We start from the raw sequence: 19807 nt of genomic DNA on the forward strand, positions 1-19807 counted from the left end.
CTCACAGTCGCTCCCTCCCTCCCCACCTCACAGTCGCTCCCTCCCTCCCTCCCCTCCTCACAGTCCCTCCCTCCCTCCCTCCCCTCCTCACAGTCGCTCCCTCCCTCCCCTCCTCACAGTCGCTCCCTCCCTCCCTCCCCTCCTCACAGTCGCTCCCTCCCTCCCCTCCTCACAGTCGCTCCCTCCCTCCCTCCCCTCCTCACAGTCCCTCCCTCCCTCCCTCCCCACCTCACAGTCGCTCCCTCCCTCCCTCCCTCCCCTCCTCACAGTCCCTCCCTCCCTCCCTCCCCTCCTCACAGTCGCTCCCTCCCTCCCCTCCTCACAGTCGCTCCCTCCCTCCCCTCCTCACAGTCGCTCCCTCCCTCCCTCCCCTCCTCACAGTCGCTCCCTCCCTCCCCTCCTCACAGTCGCTCCCTCCCTCCCCTCCTCACAGTCGCTCCCTCCCTCCCTCCCCACCTCACAGTCGCTCCCTCCCTCCCTCCCCTCCTCACAGTCCCTCCCTCCCTCCCTCCCCTCCTCACAGTCGCTCCCTCCCTCCCTCCCCTCCTCACAGTCCCTCCCTCCCTCCCCTCCTCACAGTCGCTCCCTCCCTCCCTCCCCTCCTCACAGTCGCTCCCTCCCCACCTTGCAGTCGCTCCCTCCCTCCCCACCTCACAGTCCCTCCCTCCCTCCCCTCCTCACAGTCGCTCCCTCCCCACCTTGCAGTCGCAGCCCATCTGGTATCTCTGGCTCAGGCTCTTCTTCTGGGCGGGGCTCATGGTGTCCCAGGGCATGATGTAATCACACAGCGTCACGTGCACGCTGCCGCCTGCCTCCGCCTTGCCTGCAGCGCCCACAGAGAGAGGGGGGTTACACACCCTTCAGACACACATGTATATACCCACACATAACAGACATGCATGCACAGCACTCACCCCCTCCCTCATTCCCAGCCTCCCTCTCCCCCAGCCTCCCTCTCCCCCAGCCTCCCTCTCTCCCAGCCTCCCTCTCCCCCAGCCTCCCTCTCCCCCAGCCTCCCTCTCTCCCAGCCTCCCTCTCCCCCAGCCTCCCTCTCCCCCAGCCTCCCTCTCTCCCAGCCTCCCTCTCCCCCAGCCTCCCTCTCTCCCAGCCTCCCTCTCTCCCAGCCTCCCTCTCCCCCAGCCTCCCTCTCCCCCAGCCTCTCTCTCCCCCAGCCTCCCTCTCCCCCAGCCTCCCTCTCCCCCAGCCTCCAGAGCAGGGGACAGTACCTTGAGGCAGATCTCAGCATGTTAAAGCTTATCCTGGAGTCTGCAGAGGAGTGATTCATTTAAGACCTGTCTGAGGAGGGTGTGTGTCCGCCTGTCTGCTCTCCTGTGTGTGTGTGTGTGTGTGTGTCTGCTCTCCTGTGTGTGTGTGTGTGTGTGTGTCTGCTCTCCTGTGTGTGTGTGTGTCCGCCTGTCTGCTCTCCTGTGTGTGTGTGTGTGTGTGTGTCTGCTCTCCTGTGTGTGTGTGTGTGTGTGTGTGTCTGCTCTCCTGTGTGTGTGTGTGTGTGTGTGTGTGTGTGTGTCTGCTCTCCTGTGTGTGTGTGTGTGTGTGTGTCTGCTCTCCTGTGTGTGTGTGTGTGTGTGTGTGTCTGCTCTCCTGTGTGTGTGTGTGTGTGTGTCTGCTCTCCTGTGTGTGTGTGTGTGTGTGTGTCTGCTCTCCTGTGTGTGTGTGTGTGTGTGTGTCTGCTCTCCTGTGTGTGTGTGTGTGTGTGTGTGTGTCTGCTCTCCTGTGTGTGTGTGTGTGTGTGTGTCTGCTCTCCTGTGTGTGTGTGTGTGTGTGTGTCTGCTCTCCTGTGTGTGTGTGTGTGTGTGTGTGTCTGCTCTCCTGTGTGTGTGTGTGTGTGTGTGTCTGCTCTCCTGTGTGTGAGTGTGTGTGTGTCTGCTGCCTGTCTGCTCTCCTGTGTGTGTGTGTGTGTGTGTGTCTGCTCTCCTGTGTGTGTGTGTGTGTGTGTGTCTGCTCTCCTGTGTGTGTGTGTGTGTGTGTGTCTGCTCTCCTGTGTGTGTGTGTGTGTGTGTGTCTGCTCTCCTGTGTGTGTGAGTGTGTGTGTGTGTCTGCTCTCCTGTGTGTGTGAGTGTGTGTGTGTGTCTGCTCTCCTGTGTGTGTGTGTGTGTGTGTGTCTGCTCTCCTGTGTGTGTGTGTGTGTGTGTGTCTGCTCTCCTGTGTGTGTGTGTGTGTGTGTGTCTGCTCTCCTGTGTGTGTGTGTGTGTGTGTGTCTGCTCTCCTGTGTGTGTGTGTGTGTGTGTGTCTGCTCTCCTGTGTGTGTGTGTGTGTGTGTGTCTGCTCTCCTGTGTGTGTGTGTGTGTGTGTGTCTGCTCTCCTGTGTGTGTGTGTGTGTGTGTCTGCTCTCCTGTGTGTGTGTGTCTGCTCTCCTGTGTGTGTGTGTGTGTGTGTCTGCTCTCCTGTGTGTGTGTGTGTGTCTGCTCTCCTGTGTGTGTGTGTGTGTGTGTCTGCTCTCCTGTGTGTGTGTGTGTGTGTGTCTGCTCTCCTGTGTGTGTGTGTGTGTGTGTGTGTGTGTCTGCTCTCCTGTGTGTGTGTGTGTGTGTGTGTGTGTGTGTGTGTGTGTGTGTGTGTGATAAAGACTGACCTGAGATCAGGTACTCCTTCTTGCCGCTGGTGTCCAGGGTGACGCCGCAGATGGCAGAGACGGGCGCGGTGAACACAGACTCCACATCCTGGTCAGGACCCTTGAACATCTGAACACAACCAGGGTCAGGGGTCAGAGGGGGAAGGATGCAACACAACCAGGGACAGGGGTCAGAGGGGGAAGGATGCAACACAACCAGGGACAGGGGTCAGAGGGGGAAGGATGCAACACAACCAGGGACAGGGGTCAGAGGGGGAAGGATGCAACACAACCAGGGACAGGGGTCAGAGGGGGAAGGATGCAACACAACCAGGGTCAGGGGTCAGAGGGGGAAGGATGCAACACAACCAGGGACAGGGGTCAGAGGGGGAAGGATGCAACACAACCAGGGTCAGGGGTCAGAGGGGGAAGGATGCAACACAACCAGGGACAGGGGTCAGAGGGGGAAGGATGCAACACAACCAGGGTCAGGGGTCAGAGGGGGATGTCTGGGTGAAAGGTCAGGGCTCAGAGGGGGATGTCTGGGTGAAGGGTCAGGGGTCAGAGGGGAAGTCTGGGTGAAAGGTCAGGGGTCAGAGGGGGATGTCTGGGTGAAAGGTCAGGGGTCAGAGGTGAGGGGTCGGGGAGCTCACCTTGATCTGTTTGACCTCATACTGGATCCTCTTGATGGGGTTTCCATAGATGTCATTCCCAGTATCCACCTCCTTCTCTCCCACCACCTTGGCTCGGATAACTGACACAAACACAGACAGAGTGAGAACAGAGGAGCCTGTCTGTCAGCCCAGAGTGGTGCAGGTAACGTGTGTCATCATCCTCAACCAGACCACACTGGGCTCCTCTCAGGAACAACATGATCTGGATACAGGCAGGAGACACACTGAGGGGGTGTGTGCATGAGCGTGTGTGTGGCTGCACATGTGCATGTGAGGTCGGTGTGTTTTAATGGTTTCACTGACTACATCATGCTTTAGCAATGCAAAGGAAATGGAAAATATGAGCAATAGACAAGAACGTAAAATACCCAGAATACCCACATACACACAAATATGCAATCATTAAATCCATACACACACACAGAGTTCATAGCTCCCTGAGTTAACATCTGTACATGGCTGTACTTTTGCTGTCTGACTGGGACTGAACACAAAAGCCTTTTGACTGCCAGCACCTACTGACCCACAGACACACAAACACACACACACACACAGAGAGGGTTACATTTACACTCACACACGCACAAACACCAGTGCAGACAGAGGAGAATAATGTAGTAATAATAATACATGTATTAATTTACACTTTTATCCAAAGCAACACACACCAGAGGGACTTGAACCTAAGACCTCTTGATGTGCAGTCAAATCCACGAACCCTGAGCAACATCCATCTGTAATCTACATCCACCTGTAATCTACATCCATCCTGTCAAACCTACAATGAGACGGACACGGGAGATTCCCCCACTCACCACAACTCTGCCTAATTCCATGTACATATCAGTAGCACCATGCAATGTTTTTCCATGAAAACCCCCTTGGAGCAGCCACCACATCCTAACCAGTTCTCTTTCCCCCCCCCCTCTCCCTTCCTCCCTCTCCATCCCTCCCTCCCGGCCACTTACGTTTATACCCCCAGATGGGCCTCGTTAAACCCCCTCAACAGTCTACAGCTCACCATTACTCCTGTAGCACAGGGCTGGCTCTGAGTGCATGTGTGTGAGGGGTTGTTAGTGGTGGTGGTGGTGGGGGGGGGGAGTCTGCTGTTCCAGTGCCCAGGCTCAGGGCGGTGTGTCTGCTGTTCCAGTGCCCAGGCTCAGGGCGGTGTGTCTGGGCAGGACAAAGCTGGGGAGGCCCCTGTGCCCTTCGCTGACAGATGAAGAACTGGCGTGTGTGTGTTCATGTCTGTGTTTACCTTTTAGGCTTGGCCCATGACATTATCCCTCTGTTGTGTGATGTAACACAATATACATGTGTGTACTTGTCTGTGTGTGTGTGTATGTATACGTGTGTGTGTTTATCTAACTCTTTGGTGTGTAAAGTATACGTGAGTGTGTGTTTACCACAGTAAACAGTGGATGAGCCCACGCTTGTCTGCCTTCTTGAGGCCGCCCGGTGGTGTGTGTGTGTGTGTGGAGGAGGCTTACACACACTCGGGACCACGTAGCTGTGGAGTCTCACTCCACTGTGAGCGGACATGTGGGCTGCAAGACACACAGACGTTCTGTTCCCCTGAGCTACACCCATCCCCATGCTCTACCACTGAGCTACACCCATCCCCATGCTCTACCACTGAGCTATACCCATTCCCATGTTCTACCACTGAGCTATACCCATCCCCATGTTCTACCACTGAGCTACACCCATCCCCATGTTCTACCACTGAGCTACACCCATCCCCATGTTCTACCACTGAGCTATACCAATCCCCATGTTCTACCACTGAGCTACACCCATCCCCATGTTCTACCACTGAGCTATACCCATCCCCATGTTCTACCACTGAGCTACACCCATCCCCATGTTCTACCACTGAGCTACACCCATCCCCATGTTCTACCATTGAGCTACACCCATCCCCATGTTCTACCACTGAGCTACACCCATCCCCATGTTCTACCACTGAGCTATACCCATCCCCATGTTCTACCACTGAGCTATACCCATCCCCATGTTCTACCACTGAGCTATACCCATCCCCATGTTCTACCACTGAGCTGTACCCATCCCCATGTTCTACCACTGAGCTATACCCATCCCCATGCTCTACCACTGAGCTATACCCATCTCCATGCTGTGTGTTTGTGTGCACTTTGCATCATTTTGTGTGTGTAAGTGCACATTTGCATGTCGGTGTGTGTGAACATTTGCGTGTGTGTCTGTGTGAGTGTGTGTGTTGCTGCATTTGCCAATGCAAAAGTGGAGCGGGGAAACCCCAGCAACATTCCTGTCATTCCTCCCTATACACTACCCCTGAGAGGAGAGAGAGGGAGGAGAGAGAGATAGTGAGAGAGTGGGAGAGAGACAAAGAGAGTGACAGAAGGAGACAGAGAGACAGAGAGAGAGAGAGACAGAGAGAGAGATAGAGAGAGGAGGGTTGGTAGCAGCTGTTGGTTTATGAAGTGTAGGCATCAGCAACATTCCCTCACATTTAGCAGGCTAGCTTCCAGGAGAGGAGCTACATTTAGTCATTTAGTCAGCTAGGTGTTGGGGCCAGGAGAGGAGCTAGGTGTTGGGGCCAGGAGAGGAGCTAGGTGTTGGGGCCCGGAGAGGAGCTAGGTGTTGGGGCTAGCTTCCACGACACACACTGCCATTCCTGCTGGATCCCAGGTCTCAATCTCCTCCTAGCCACACTGAAAAGACTCTGTTGTCATTTTAGTGCCATACGTGTCTTTACCTGTTCATTACATCTATTAACAACGTGTTCACGCTTTTATCCAAGACGACGGGGCTGTATTTGATCATGCAATCTCTTGTCTAGTCAAATGATATGCCACTGAGATACACACATTCCCTGATCCACTATCTGTTGTGAACAGCGCAGCTACTGTGTTGAACATGAGATTTATGCGCATTCCTCTGTGCTAAGTAAGGTGTTTAATCATCGCATTTCTGCTCCACCTGAAGCCAATGTGCGCAGTTGCACCCTGGTCAAAACACCAGCCACTCCCCTACAGAATGATGCGGCGTATTGCCGCGAATACACCAATAACAATAACGGACGTCTACCGTTGGATAGGCTACATCGTAAAAACAAACATCTGCATCCGCTGTGGTGTATCATTCATAACAACAACAACAACAACAACAGGAGGCGAGGGTGGTGTTAAGTGGTTCGTGCCGTTTCGGCTACTTACCTATGTCCGCGTTGCAGAACGCCTGTTGCGGGTGAACGGGCGCACAGCTGCAAGCTTCAGCTATTTCCTCCGCTCGCCAAAGGATCAATACTACAAGCGTGCACAGGACACCGTTAACGGAAAACGTCATTTTCACGTAAGCTGCCAAACCGTGGTTTTACAGGTGTTATCAAAGTAGCCCTATCGATGGACTACACCGAGTGCTGTGGCGTGTGTAGAGTAAATCCAGCGAAATCGTTTCTTCGTTAGGCTACTCGAGACCTAGCTATGACAACAATAACGGAAGGTCGCGGTCAAGAATCCCGTGTGGAGAAGCAGTGGAGTCACGTTGGCCAATGAAAATCCACCGTGATGTAGCCGAGACTACAGCAAGATTTGGAACAGTTATTGTGTGTCGTGGCCCTCCATTCATCTGCTTCTCTAGCTTTGGAGAATATTTTTGTTTCTTGGTACAGTCACTTTTATAAGCTTTCTGACTCCTCCTCTCGGTAACGGTTTTGCCAGCGGAAGGCGCTCGATCGCAACGGAGAACTTCTCCTCGTCCCAGCCTCAACTTCTCAGTATTGACATCTTATTTAATATCTTCTTTAAACCCATAAAGGTCAAAAATATGATTTAAAACTGAGCCCCCTGTCACAACAGCGTACTCACAAAAGCCATAGCTCAGTTTGCATGCCTTTATTTCGTCCGCTGTCACCATGAAAGTTAAGTCTAACAGTCATGGTTATTTGCTTTTGGAGAACCTTATTTCCGTAAAGGTAGCGAAGGGTCTTGTCCCTATCTGCCCACTAGAGGGCAGTGACTCACCATCTTCCTCCGGATAACAAACCGTGGTGAACAATCGGTATCCGGTCTCTTGTACCAAACCGGACTATCAGACACATTTTAATATTCTTCAATAACAGTTGACCTGGACATCTGACAAACCTGCTCAAGTCTCTTTCAAAGATGAAACACCTCTCTGACTGTGTGCATTTGACAAAAGACAGCGGTTCAAAATGAAATTAATCAAAATAAACTCTTTGTAGTTTCTCTCACCAGCCTGTCAGATTCGTCAACAGTGAATGTTGAAGTTAAACCTCACAGACAGTGTGTGTCAGACGCTGTGGATAAAGGCATCTGCTAGATGTGTAAACATGTGTAAAGATAATATCAGAGAGTATCTCCGTGTCTCCAGGGACATGGAGCTGATGTGGAGGTCTTCAGAGGCCCTTATTGAAGTAGACGTACTGAACACTGTCTCCATAGCGACGCAAGATGGAGTCTCTCAGCTCTGGTTCCAGTTTGGACACAGCCATGGAGCTGTATAACAGACACAAGAACACGCGCACAGCCTGTCAAGATTCAGCCATGGAGTTGTGTAATCACACAGGTGGTCAGATGACTAGGGGTCAGATTGCTGAGCGGTTAGGGAGTTGGGCTATTAATCAGAAGGTTGTTGGTTCAATTCTCGGCCGTGCCAAATTACGTTGTGTCCTTGGGCAAGGCACTTCACCCTACTTGCCTCGGGGGGAATGTCCCTGTACTTACTGTAAGTCGCTCTGGATAAGAGTGTCTGCTAAATGACTAAATGTAATGAGTAAAACACATGCGCACACACACACACACACACACAGGTAGCGGCTGGTGGGATGCAGTGATAGGAGCAGGTGAGACTGTGACGGCATGGTTACCATGTCTGAGGGAATAGTGAGCAGGCAGCTGGCACCATGAACACCAGACTGCGAAAACAAAACAGGAACGGAACGTTACAGCATGTGTGTGTGTGTGTGGGCTAGGCAGACGTTGTAAGAATGAACAACTTACAAAACGCCAACCATCATCACTTGTATGGGCCCGTGGAGAAACGTGATCCTCTGTGAAGACAGAGGACAGGCTTGAAGTCAACACCAGCTGGCATCACTAGCCTGCTACTGACCTCTGCTAGCTTCTCAGAGGATATAGAGCTACTGACCCCAGCTAGCTTCTCAGAGGATATAGAGCTACTGACCCCAGCTAGCTTCTCAGAGGATATAGAGCTACTGACCTCTGCTAGCTTCTCAGAGGATATAGAGCTACTAACCCCAGCTAGCTTCTCAGAGGATATAGAGCTACTGACCCCAGCTAGCTTCTCAGAGGATATAGAGCTACTGACCTCTGCTAGCTTCTCAGAGGATACAGAGCTACTGACCTCAGCTAGCTTCTCAGAGGATACAGAGCTACCGACCTCAGCTAGCTTCTCAGAGGATACAGAGCAGTGTTTGCCCTACCATTATATTAGGGGGGCGCCCTGCCCCCCCAACGGCACCCCCGCCCCCCCCCCCCCCTGGAAGGTCAAGTTAAGGTTTATTTCTTTATATAGCGCCAGATCACAAAATAAGTCATTTAAGGTTACCTTTCCTATAAAACAGGTCTATAGCCTGCTCTTTCATTAAACAAACTAAATGGCCTTATGTTATTTATCTTATTTACATGACGGCATGTCATTTCTGTCTCTACATGCCCCCCACTCTCCTCCTCCTAGTCATCCTCCCCATCATCATGCAGAGACTTTAGAAATATCCCTTCATGCAGGTGAGTGGGGGTGGGGGGGGGAAGCAAGAGAGAAGAAAGCAGCTGAAGAAAGCAGTTGCTCAGGTACTAACAAATCAACAACAAAACACCCAACTCACCTGCATGAAGGGATATTTCTCAAGTCTCTGCATGATGATGGGGAGGATGACTAGGAGGAGGAGAGTGGGGAATGAAGGAGGGTGTGACATCAAATGTTGGACCTTCATGATGGATTTAGATGAGTAACTATGATATCGTTAATAACATGTGGTTGGAGCTACGATCAATATAATTAACTTTTTATTCATTAAGCAGACGCTGAAATAGCACATATAAAACATACAGTGGAAGATCAAGGACCAGCAGTGAAATATGAATGTGACATTCGACTTAGTATTTGACCAGGAAGTTAGCTACAGCTCTGGCCCCACCCCTCCATGACACTTACTCATGCCCGGCGCTGCCATGGTAACCCTGGAAATGACCACCTGTGTGATGCCCTTCACGGCTGCCTTCTATAAGAGAGCAAACACAGACCATAATACTATAACGGGTCTCTCCAGGAGACAGAGAGAGAGCAGAGATATTCTCTACAGGAGAAACAACACACAGATCCCATCCCATGGAGAAACAAACACGGTTATCGCCTCGACAACGTCGCCGTAGCTGCGATGTGGTCGAACGTGACAGCTGATCCGGCCGGTCACCGGATCCCCAGGCCTACCTTGGACTGGCCCAGCCTGGCACCACTCTCATCTGTCACAGCCACGCCGTTAAGGAGCTCCCTGAGGAGAAATCAAGGAGATGAGATGATTGGGTGTGATTGGTGTGAACAGTGTTGGTGACTGAACCTCAGGGTGTCTGGTTAACAGTGGAAGCTGCAGGTGACTCACTGCTGGTGGAGGTGATGGGTTGGTTTGCTAGTGACTGTTGGATGATGTTGAAGTTAGTATGCAAGCAACTTACCTCATGCTTGGGTTAGTATGCTAGCGACTTCTCTTGTGTGGGTTAGTATGCTAGCGACTTCTCTTGTGTGGGTTAGTATGCTAGCGACTTCTCTTGTGTGGGTTAGTATGCTAGCGACTTCTCTTGTGTGGGTTAGTATGCTAGCGACTTCTCTTGTGTGGGTTAGTATGCTAGCGACTTCTCTTGTGTGGGTTAGTATGCTAGCGACTTCTCTTGTGTGGGTTAGTATGCTAGCGACTTCTCTTGTGTGGGTTAGTATGCTAGCGACTTCTCTTGTGTGGGTTAGTATGCTAGCGACTTCTCTTGTGTGGGTTAGTATGCTAGCGACTTCTCTTGTGTGGGTTAGTATGCTAGCGACTTCTCTTGTGTGGGTTAGTATGCTAGCGACTTCTCTTGTGTGGGTTAGTATGCTGGTGACTATTGGATGATGTTGAGGTAATGGTTTAGTATTGTAGTGACTCACTGCTGCCTCATCATGGGGATGTTGACACAGTTAGAGGATGCCACTGCCACAAACGGAACCCAGCGCGCCACAAGGGGAGGAGCTTTCTGCAGGAAGGGGATAAGACAGGAAGTAGAATGGAAACTAACGTCCATAACAGTACCACGTGCGAGCGTCTGTGTGCATGTGTGTGTGTATGTATTACTGTACCTTTGTGTAGAGATTAAGCCCCACTGCAGTAGCCAGAGCAGTACTGGTAGCTGTGAAGTAGGCCACTCCAATCTGCCTGGGACACATGGAGATGGGCGAAGGGTTAGAGTAGAAGAGACCGGTCCAGACCAGGGCTAGAGACCGGTCCAGACCAGGGCTAGAGACCGGTCCAGACCAGGGCTAGAGACTGGTCTCAGAGTCGGAGCCTGGAGGAGGCACGTGTGTGTGGGGTGGGGTCTACCTGGAGCTGATAGGGTGTGGGTGGGGTCTACCTGGAGCTGATAGGGTGTGGGTGGGGTCTACCTGGAGCTGATAGGGTGTGGGTGGGGTCTACCTGGAGCTGATAGGGTGTGGGTGGGGTCTACCTGGAGCTGATAGGGTGTGGGTGGGGTCTACCTGAAGCTGATAGGGTGTGGGTGGGGTCTACCTGAAGCTGATAGGGTGTGGGTGGGGTGGGGTCTTCCTGGAGCTGATAGGGTGTGGGTGGGGTCTACCTGAAGCTGATAGGGTGTGGGTGGGGTGGGGTCTACCTGGAGCTGATAGGGTGTGGGTTGTGTCTACCTGGAGCTGATAGGGTGTGGGTGGGGTGGGGTCTTCCTGGAGCTGATAGGGTGTGGGTGGGGTCTACCTGAAGCTGATAGGGTGTGGGTGGGGTGGGGTCTACCTGGAGCTGATAGGGTGTGGGTGGGGTGGGGTCTACCTGGAGCTAATAGGGTGTGGGTGGGGTGGGGTCTTCCTGGAGCTGATAGGGTGTGGGTGGGGTCTACCTGGAGCTGATAGGGTGTTGGTTGTGTCTACCTGGAGCTGATAGGGTGTGGGTGGGGTGGGGTCTACCTGGAGCTGATAGGGTGTGGGTGGGGTCTACCTGGAGCTGATAGGGTGTGGGTGGGGTGGGGTCTACCTGGAGCTGATAGGGTGTGGGTGTGGTCTACCTGGAGGTGATAGAAGAGGCTGCGTTGCGGTTGGTGTAGTTGACCAGAGCGTTGAAGGACTGATTGACCCACTGCCAGAACACCACAGCAGGAACTGTCCTAGAGAGGGAGGGAGGGACCATTGCAATTCTTTGTCTGTGGGTGTATATACAGAACATGTGTTGGAGTATGTGTGATCAGTTGAGTGTGTGTGTATACCTGTAGAACTGCAGCATGCAGCCTGTGATGGCCATTCCCCCAGGGACCTGGAAGGACATGCGTCCTGTCAGGTTCATGCGCTCCGCGGTGTCAGGGTGGAAAGCAGAATCGTACAGCTTCTTGGCGTAGTGGAGCTGTTCCTCCGTGGTGCCGGGGGGAACCGAACCAGCCCTGCAGAGAACCACATAGAACCTGTTTGCAAAGGACAACCTCCATACCTATAACAATTAGGGATGCAGCAATGAACCAACTTTACTATTAACCGCAATTTAAAACGTCTCGGTTTTGTAACGTAAAGGCTCAGCTACACCGAGTGGTTCTGTTGTCACTCTCAAAAAATTATATTATGTTACATTCTATGAACAACGGTTACACTGTGAGGAAAATTAGGTTAAAGAAGCTAAACAAACATTGTTGGAGTTTGCAAACAGTTCTGGAGAACTCAGTTTCCCTTTCCCCTTCAGCGCACTTGCTTGAGGACTCTACTAAACTCTACTGTACTCTATTCTACTCTGCTCTGCTTTACACTACTGTTTTAGGCTTCTGTTCAGAAAGTTTGAAAAAATATTTTGAAAAAAAGGTTTAGAAAGGTTGGAAAAAACGAAATAAAATTAGAAAAATTATTTAGAAAAATACTTGAAACTTTTTTGTGTTTGAAAATGGGTTTGAAAAAAAAGTTTGCATCATTGATGAGTGGGAAATACTTCGTACTGTGCATGTGTTTCTCTGTGTGTGTGTACCTGCAGCTCTCCACCAGTGCTTTAGCCTCATCCAGGCGAGCGTCTGGGAGCAGGGCTGTCCTCCAGTCGGTGATGTTGAAGAAGTGCTTCAGCCGGCCGGTGAAGGTGGACTGATCCCAGCGAGGAGCATCGATGTCAAACCCGCTCACAGCCATCGTGTCCCTTCACCCCACACAGAATAAACTGGCCCAGAGCGAGGGACTGCTTCCTGGTCCTTCTCTACAAAGCCAGCCTGCTCAGTCACCAGAAACACACACACCGGCTGTCTTACTGACAGATTTACATCCAGGAAACATACTAACATCACCTGCTTCTGTATGATCCAGACATTCTTTTAGTATGGAAATTAAATTTGGCACTAATAAAACCTAGTTTTCAAACTCTTGACTCTCCTCAACCACTCTCCCCTCCCCTCCCTCAACCTCTCTCCTCCCCACCCTCAACCTCTCTCCTCCCCTTCCTCAACCTCTCCTCCATCAACCTCTCCTCCCTCAACCTCTCTCTTATCCCAAGGATCCCTGACCCCAGAGCAGCAGTGGGGCTGGAGCGTGCAGCAGCTGGATGTTTACACTGCGAGGCCTCAGGCCTTGAACCCTGCTGAGCAGGATGAGGCACACAGGCCTCTGGACCCTTCAACAGGCAGGGGCCAAACATGACCTACTTTAACTGAGGGAGTAAATAAAGACAGGGAGAGGGGGGGGGGCGAGAGAGAGGAGCAGGAGAGAGGACATGAGAGAGTAGATATGCTGTATGACTATGGTGTCTGCAGCGTTTGAAGGGGGTTAGGGTTAGACTGGATCTACTCACAGTAATCACTGGTGTTCAAATCACCCAATTTGGACTAGCGCCTAAATACTTGCCAGACATGCTTTTAATATATCCGGCTCTCGTCGTGTCGACAAAGCCACCTATGAATACAACCCACCTCCCACCGCACACTATAAATTTAAACTTTTTTTAATCCTGTGTCACGCAAAACAAATCTGTAACCGAGAAAAGACTGATGCAACTTGTTTTCAAAGTTACTAAGATACAATAATTTAGTATAGCGGCCGGCTGCAGATGAGGAATATTTAGACTGCATCAATACATCGTATGTAGTTCATGTTTCTTAAAGTAATAAAATAAATACGTTACCAAAAACGTTGACGGCTCAACTGTAAACCTGACACGAAATCCAATGAGACTTCTGTGATGTGGTTGGTGTAGTCAGGGGCAGGTGCACGTGGCGTCTCGTTCTCCAATCAGAGCCTGGGACAGATCCCGTCTGGTAACATCTGTGTTCAAGAAAATATGAATAATAAATAAAACATTTAAAAAATAAAATATTTCAAGCAAGCCATCCTACTTGCTACTGCCCTTACAACGCTTTTAAGACATTGGCAGTCCGTAATAGAATGTTTGTGAATAATTTGAACATTGGCTAAAGTATTTTATTTTACTAATTCATATTTCAAAAAGTTCATTTTCAAGATGCTTGATGTTACAAAAATGTTATGAAAGATGCGCCATCTGCGGGTCCACCTGCGCTTGCGTATGACTTGTGTACTACGTCACTCCCCCTAGTAACCTCGGCAGCGTCTTGGGCAGATAAAGCAACAAGATGGTGAGTTCATTTCGTTCAAATAAATAGCTTTCACGATATAGATTATGTCAGATATCAGTGTGAATCAGTAGCATTAATGTTTATTGCGTATAACAACGTAATTGTAGCTTTTCGGGAATGTATAACTTGCGGAGAAAAAACGTATTTACTTTAAAAGCTGACTGCAGCGGTCTTGTGTTGCTCAGAATCGATTTATCATGAGATTAGCTGCCTAGCACGTTAGCCAGCTTGACACAGCTCGGAGTTGTCTAACGTTTTCTGGTCGGCTAGCGAGCTAGTTAGCAAGCAGCACTAGCGCTGTTGATTCGATGCCACTTCCAACATCTGGGAGAACGAGTAGGTACAGTACAGTAATAATCTAAACATTAGCGGAAAAACATCCTCTTATCTTCCATCGCTGTCCAATTTCTAGCAAGCCACAGTAAGGGCAAGATCTTACAGTACCACGTTAGCTAGCAGCACTAGCTAGCGAACTATCGCTACTATTTGAAGGCCTTTTTTACGTTTTAATGATAGAGGATACCGTGTATATTGTTCTCCTGTTTATCCTCCATTTCCCTGCCGCGGTTCTGTAAACTGTAAAATGACGTTTTCGACCGCCTCTGTTGCAGGGATTGCTGTCGATCCTGCGCAAGCTGAAGAGCACACCGGATCAGGAGGTTCGGATCCTGTTGCTGGGACTGGATAACGGAGGGAAGACCACCCTGCTGAAACAGCTAGCGTCTGAAGATATCAGCCACATCACCCCCACGCAGGTACGGAGGGGAACGCACGCACAACACACACACACCTTAGACATGTTCTTTAACACCGTCTCCTTCCATCTGTTCAGGGCTTCAACATCAAGAGCGTTCAGTCTCAGGGTTTCAAGCTGAACGTGTGGGACATCGGAGGACAGAGGAAGATCAGGCCGTACTGGAGGAACTACTTCGAGAACACGGATGTGCTGGTGAGCCGCATCACCACACAGATCACTGCTTCAGGGGGTTCATATTGCCTTACAGACCCCAGCATCTAATGTAATGATAATATGTTCACTTATCCAAAACGATGTACAGAAGGGGAATTTGAACCTTGGAAGGCTGCAGTGAAATGCTCTATCCAAGCTGTACCCACCTAGCGAGTATGATGATGTAAATGCTGCTGTGTTTTACAGATCTATGTCATCGACAGCGCTGACAGGAAGCGGTTTGAGGAGACTGGGCAGGTAGGTGTTCTCCTAAATGTGACTAGTGTCGATTTTTTGTTATGTTTTGTATGTATGTATTTTTGATGCATACACTCCGATGTTGTGTGTGTGTGTGTGTGTGTGTGCGTGTGCGTGTGTGTGTGTGTAGGAGCTGGCTGAGCTACTGGAGGAGGAGAAGCTGAGTGGGGTTCCAGTTCTGATCTTCGCCAACAAGCAGGACCTCCTGACGGCAGCACCAGCTTCGGAGATCGCTGAGGGCCTGAACCTGCACACCATCCGGGACCGCGTGTGGCAGATCCAGTCCTGCTCTGCCCTGACCGGGGAGGGCGTCCAGGTGAGCCCAGACCAAAGGGCTCAGGCCTGGGGAATGGGGAGCTGTGGACAGGCTGGCTGGGTGGAGGACCTTGTTTCTGTTTCTCATCAAGCGTGTGTCTTTATTCCTTTCAGGAGGGCATGAACTGGGTTTGCAAGAGCGTCAACGCCAAGAAGAAGTAGCTCGGCTCAAAGGATGCGCTGGTGTGTCTCACTCACACACATACACACACACACACTGAATCCCTGGGACAGGGAGAACCTGTGAATGTACACACTCGAAAACCAACATGGACTTGAAGAGTTTCTACCCCCTGGCTCCCCTCATACACACGTTTACTAAACTTCTAGTCATGTAAAGAGACACTACAACTCCCACTTTTGCTAATAAAGGGGAAGGTTGTTGGCCTTTAAAAGGAACACACGCTAGAGGACACACCCAACTCCAGCTGAGCCTAACCATTCTAGAACCCTTTACACGCTCTCCTAGAACCCCTAACATTCCAGAAGCTCATACATTCTCTCATAGAATTTCTACGCTCATCTCATACGCTCTTTCCTCAAACCCTTAACATTCCAGAACTCGCTGATCTGTCTTCTCGTCATCCTGCTGTCGTTCTGACAGGTTGCTACTGTGTGTGTGTTTTGTATTCAATGATGGCTGTACGCTTGCTATGGCCCTGTTTGAAGTGAGGTATATTTTTGTAATTATTTATGGTGAAGTAGAATTCAAGATGCTTATAAACAACTAGTGTGGAGCGCGTGCTAGGTAGAAAGTTTGAGAATAATGGTCTTCTGTGCTTTTATTGCTCTGTCAACAGATGATACACTACATGTTAATATGTAAAAATGAAACACTATGAATTCAAATAGATAAGCACTACATTTTAGATTGACTGTAAATAAATTCACCCTGCATTCCTGTTCTGCACATTAGCGGTCTGTACCATGTAGTCTATAATGTTTGCACATGTTGTGTCTCCAGGTCAGGTTTAACAGGGAAATGTGGTACCAGATGTTTTTAGCTGTGTTCCTCGTGAGTTGGCCTACAGAGATAACAGAGTTATTTCCTTTTGATATTCTTGAATGTGATCTGACCAAGGATTGAAGGTACGCAAATAAACACTTGTGAGTAAAAAAAAAAAAAACTTTAAAAAAAGTGTCCTTCAACTTCATTTCGTGCTGGTTACCTGGCAGAGAGCAGCATCACTATGCATACGTCCCTCCGACTGGAGAGGGGGATATTAACTGAGGCTGTAGTAATAGAGGACACGTGGACACACACACACACACACTGGCAGGTAGGCCCAGCTGGGAGTGATAGGAGCCGTCTGAGGAGGACAGCAAGGCTGCATGTGTGTGTGTGTGTGTGAGCCCCAGTCTAAAGACACTACATGGTTGTATTGGTGCTTGAGTGAGAGCAGGACTGTCCAGCTGAGGCTGGCCTGAATGTGGAAGCCTCCTACATCTTCTCCAGAGGGTGAAATACTAACCTCCAGCTGTGTGTGTGAGTGTGTATTTTTTCCGGGGTTAAGGCCGGATTGATTCTGAAGGCCACAGAGGCTTGAATGGTCTCCACTCCTACAAAGATTCTGATTGTGCAACACTTAAGGCTCCCTTCGGACAGTCGGACTGAACTGTCGTTGTTCCTTTCCCTCCCCCATCTTTTCCCCTTCCCTCCCTCCCTCCCCCCCACCCTCTTCCTTTCCCCTCCCTCCCTCCCTCCCCCCCACCCTCTTCCTTTCCCCTTCCCTCCCTCCCTCCCTCCCCCCCACCCTCTTCCTTTCCCCTTCCCTCCCTCCCCTCCCCCCCACCCTCTTCCTTTCCCCTTCCCTCCCTCCCTCCCCCCCACCCTCTTCCTTTCCCCTTCCCTCCCTCCCCCCCACCCTCTTCCTTTCCCCTTCCCTCCCTCCCTCCCCCCCACCCTCTTCCTTTCCCCTCCCTCCCTCCCCCCCACCCTCTTCCTTTCCCCTTCCCTCCCTCCCTCCCCCCCACCCTCTTCCTTTCCCCCTCCCTCCCTCCCTCCCCCCCACCCTCTTCCTTCCCTCTCCTTCCCTCCCTCCCCCCCACCCTCTTCCTTCCCCCTCCTTCCCTCCTTCCCTCCCCCCACCCTCTTCCTTCCCCCTCCTTCCCTCCCTCCCCCCACCCTCTTCCTTCCCCTTCCCTCCCTCCCCCCTCCCTCTTCCTCCTCCCTCCCTCCCTCCTTCCTTCCCTCCCTCCCTCCCTCCCTCCGTCCCTCCTTCCCTCCCTCCCCCCCTCCCTCCCTCCCTCCCTCCCCCCCTCCCCCTCCTTCTGTCTTCACTACAATGGATTACAACAGAGAAACATGACACTTTATTGAATCACATAAATACAAGCAAGAGGCCATTTTTGACTCAGACTCAAGACGGTTCTCAGACGCTGGCTGTGATTTTCGCATGAATCAAAGAGTTCACGCACAGATGCCGGCGCTTTCTTGTCAGCGCTGTTCTGTTCTATCTGCAGGCGCCTGTAAGAACGCCCTGAAACTGAAAACAAAGTTCTGTGGTTGTTTTATCACTGAATAAAATCGTTTTTCTCCCCCCTTGTGTGGGCGATTTGAAGGAAGCAGCCCGTGTGTGTGAGACTATAATGCATACATCTGAAATGTAGGCAGTGTGTTTGCTGCTGGTCTCATGGACGTGACAGCTGTTACGCAGCTGTGCGCAAGTGTGAGAGAGAATGCAGACGTGGGAATTATGTTTGTGTGGAAGAAAAATCGGCCGTGCATAATGACGTTGTGTCCTTGGGCAAGGCACTTCACCCTACTTGCCTCGGGGGGAATGTCCCTGTACTTACTGTAAGTCGCTCTGGATAAGAGCGTCTGCTAAATAACTAAATGTACAAATGTAAATGTATACTGAGGGTGTGTGAGTGAAGGTGTGTGAGGGTGTGTAGTGAGAAGAACGATGCTGAGCTCTACCATTAATCCTGTATATCCCTTCTGTATGACGCTCTCCTCTATCTCTCCCAAATCGGTTCTGCATCTTTCTCTCTCTCCATCTCTGTTCTACATCTCTGGCCAGGCTGGAACACGTTTGGTGTGAAGGGTGTGATGGATGTCTCTCCCAGGCCCCCTGAACACATCACAGATCTAGCGATCTTCACAGTCGGGTTCAGACACGTGGCTCGGGCTGCTCGCGTAGGAACAACGTATTTAGTGGACGGAGAACGTACCGTGTGGGGTACTCTGAATGGAAGGCGAGGCCAAGAGGAAATGTCCTTTCTGGATGGAGAAGTTGTGCCGTATTCTGCACCCCAGACCTGAGCAGTAGGAGACAGAAGACATGCTGTTCCTGTGCTGCTAACAGCTCTGTGTCTGTGCTGCTAACAGCTCTGTGTGTCTGTGCTGCTAACAGCTCTGTGTTTCTGTGCTTTTAACAGCTCTGAGTCTGTGCTGCTAACTGCTCTGTCTGCGCTGCTAACAGCTCTGTGTGTCTGTGCTGCTAACAGCTCTGTGTGTCTGTGCTTTTAACAGCTCTGAGTCTGTGCTGCTAACTGCTCTGTGTCTGTGCTGCTAACAGCTGTGTCTGCTCTGCTAACAGCTCTGTGTGTCTGTGCTGCTAACAGCTCTGTGTCTGTGCTGCTAACTGCTCTGTGTGTCTGTACTGCTAACAGCTGTGTCGGTGCTGCTAACTGCTCTGTGTGTGTGCTGCTAACTGCTCTGTGTGTGTGCTGCTAACTGCTGTGTGTGTGCTGCTAACTGCTCTGTGTGTCTGTGCTGCTAACTGCTCTGTGTCTGTGCTGCTAACTGCTCTGTGTGTGTGCTGCTAACTGCTCTGTGTGTGTGCTGCTAACTGCTCTGTGTGTGTGCTGCTAACAGCACTGTGCGTCTGTGCTGCTAACTGCTCTGTGTCTGTGCTGCTAACTGCACTGTGCGTCTGTGCTGATAACTGCTCTGTGTCTGTGCTGCTAACTGCTCTGTGTGTCTGTGCTGCAAGGCTGAAGCGGCCGACGGCAAGCCTCAACTCAGACCTCGTTTCCGACTGCACAAAAATAAAGACATTGAAATTACCTTTTTTTTATTCATTGATTTAATTGGAACCCTCCTCAAAACAACATGTTTGTGTACTGTTTTTCATTTCACAAAATATTTACAAAACAAAAAAAGAATAGTTTAACATTTTTCTGTTGGTCGTCTTTTCTCGTGACAATTCCTTTTCAGGGTTTATGACAGTTCTTACACTGAGAAGTCCAGTATTTCTCCTTAGAAAAAAGTCAT

At 50.8% G+C, this 19807-nt stretch overlaps 3 protein-coding genes across 6 annotated transcripts; 1 reads left to right on the top strand and 2 right to left on the bottom strand.

Moving 5' to 3' along the window:
• Positions 1 to 677: 677 nt before the first annotated feature.
• timp2a (TIMP metallopeptidase inhibitor 2a) lies at positions 678 to 6890 on the bottom strand. The gene is made up of 4 exons (XM_062475400.1): positions 6441 to 6890; positions 3220 to 3320; positions 2588 to 2696; positions 678 to 823 (listed from the first exon to the last, which is right to left on the bottom strand). The coding sequence occupies exons 1-4, from the start codon at positions 6568 to 6570 to the stop codon at positions 678 to 680; spliced, it is 486 nt and encodes a 161-aa protein (XP_062331384.1). The 5' UTR covers positions 6571 to 6890.
• Positions 6891 to 7103: 213 nt separating this feature from the next.
• Positions 7104 to 13737, bottom strand: sfxn2 (sideroflexin 2). 4 transcript variants are annotated; one of them, XM_062474260.1, is made up of 12 exons: positions 13598 to 13737; positions 12461 to 12692; positions 11721 to 11891; positions 11523 to 11621; positions 10591 to 10666; positions 10402 to 10487; positions 9697 to 9757; positions 9421 to 9487; positions 9092 to 9141; positions 8247 to 8296; positions 8114 to 8161; positions 7104 to 7742 (listed from the first exon to the last, which is right to left on the bottom strand). In XM_062474260.1, exons 2-12 carry the CDS (start codon positions 12613 to 12615, stop codon positions 7643 to 7645), a joined length of 963 nt encoding a protein of 320 aa, XP_062330244.1. In that variant the 5' UTR covers positions 12616 to 12692; positions 13598 to 13737; the 3' UTR covers positions 7104 to 7642. The 4 variants fall into 4 exon arrangements, 3 of the variants coding, with proteins under 3 accessions (XP_062330244.1, XP_062330245.1, XP_062330246.1); XR_009931756.1 differs by having other exon boundaries at positions 7703 to 7742; positions 9092 to 9193; XM_062474261.1 differs by lacking the exons at positions 8114 to 8161; positions 8247 to 8296.
• A 257-nt stretch (positions 13738 to 13994) lies between these two features.
• On the top strand, positions 13995 to 16726 carry arl3b (ADP ribosylation factor like GTPase 3b). Its single transcript, XM_062474271.1, has 6 exons — positions 13995 to 14066; positions 14678 to 14821; positions 14899 to 15015; positions 15223 to 15273; positions 15404 to 15589; positions 15703 to 16726. Exons 1-6 carry the CDS (start codon positions 14064 to 14066, stop codon positions 15748 to 15750), a joined length of 549 nt encoding a protein of 182 aa, XP_062330255.1. The 5' UTR covers positions 13995 to 14063; the 3' UTR covers positions 15751 to 16726.
• The last annotated feature ends 3081 nt before the right edge of the window (positions 16727 to 19807 follow it).

The sequence above is a fragment of the Osmerus eperlanus genome, chromosome 12, assembly GCF_963692335.1.
Source record: "Osmerus eperlanus chromosome 12, fOsmEpe2.1, whole genome shotgun sequence".
Lineage (NCBI taxonomy): Eukaryota > Metazoa > Chordata > Actinopteri > Osmeriformes > Osmeridae > Osmerus > Osmerus eperlanus.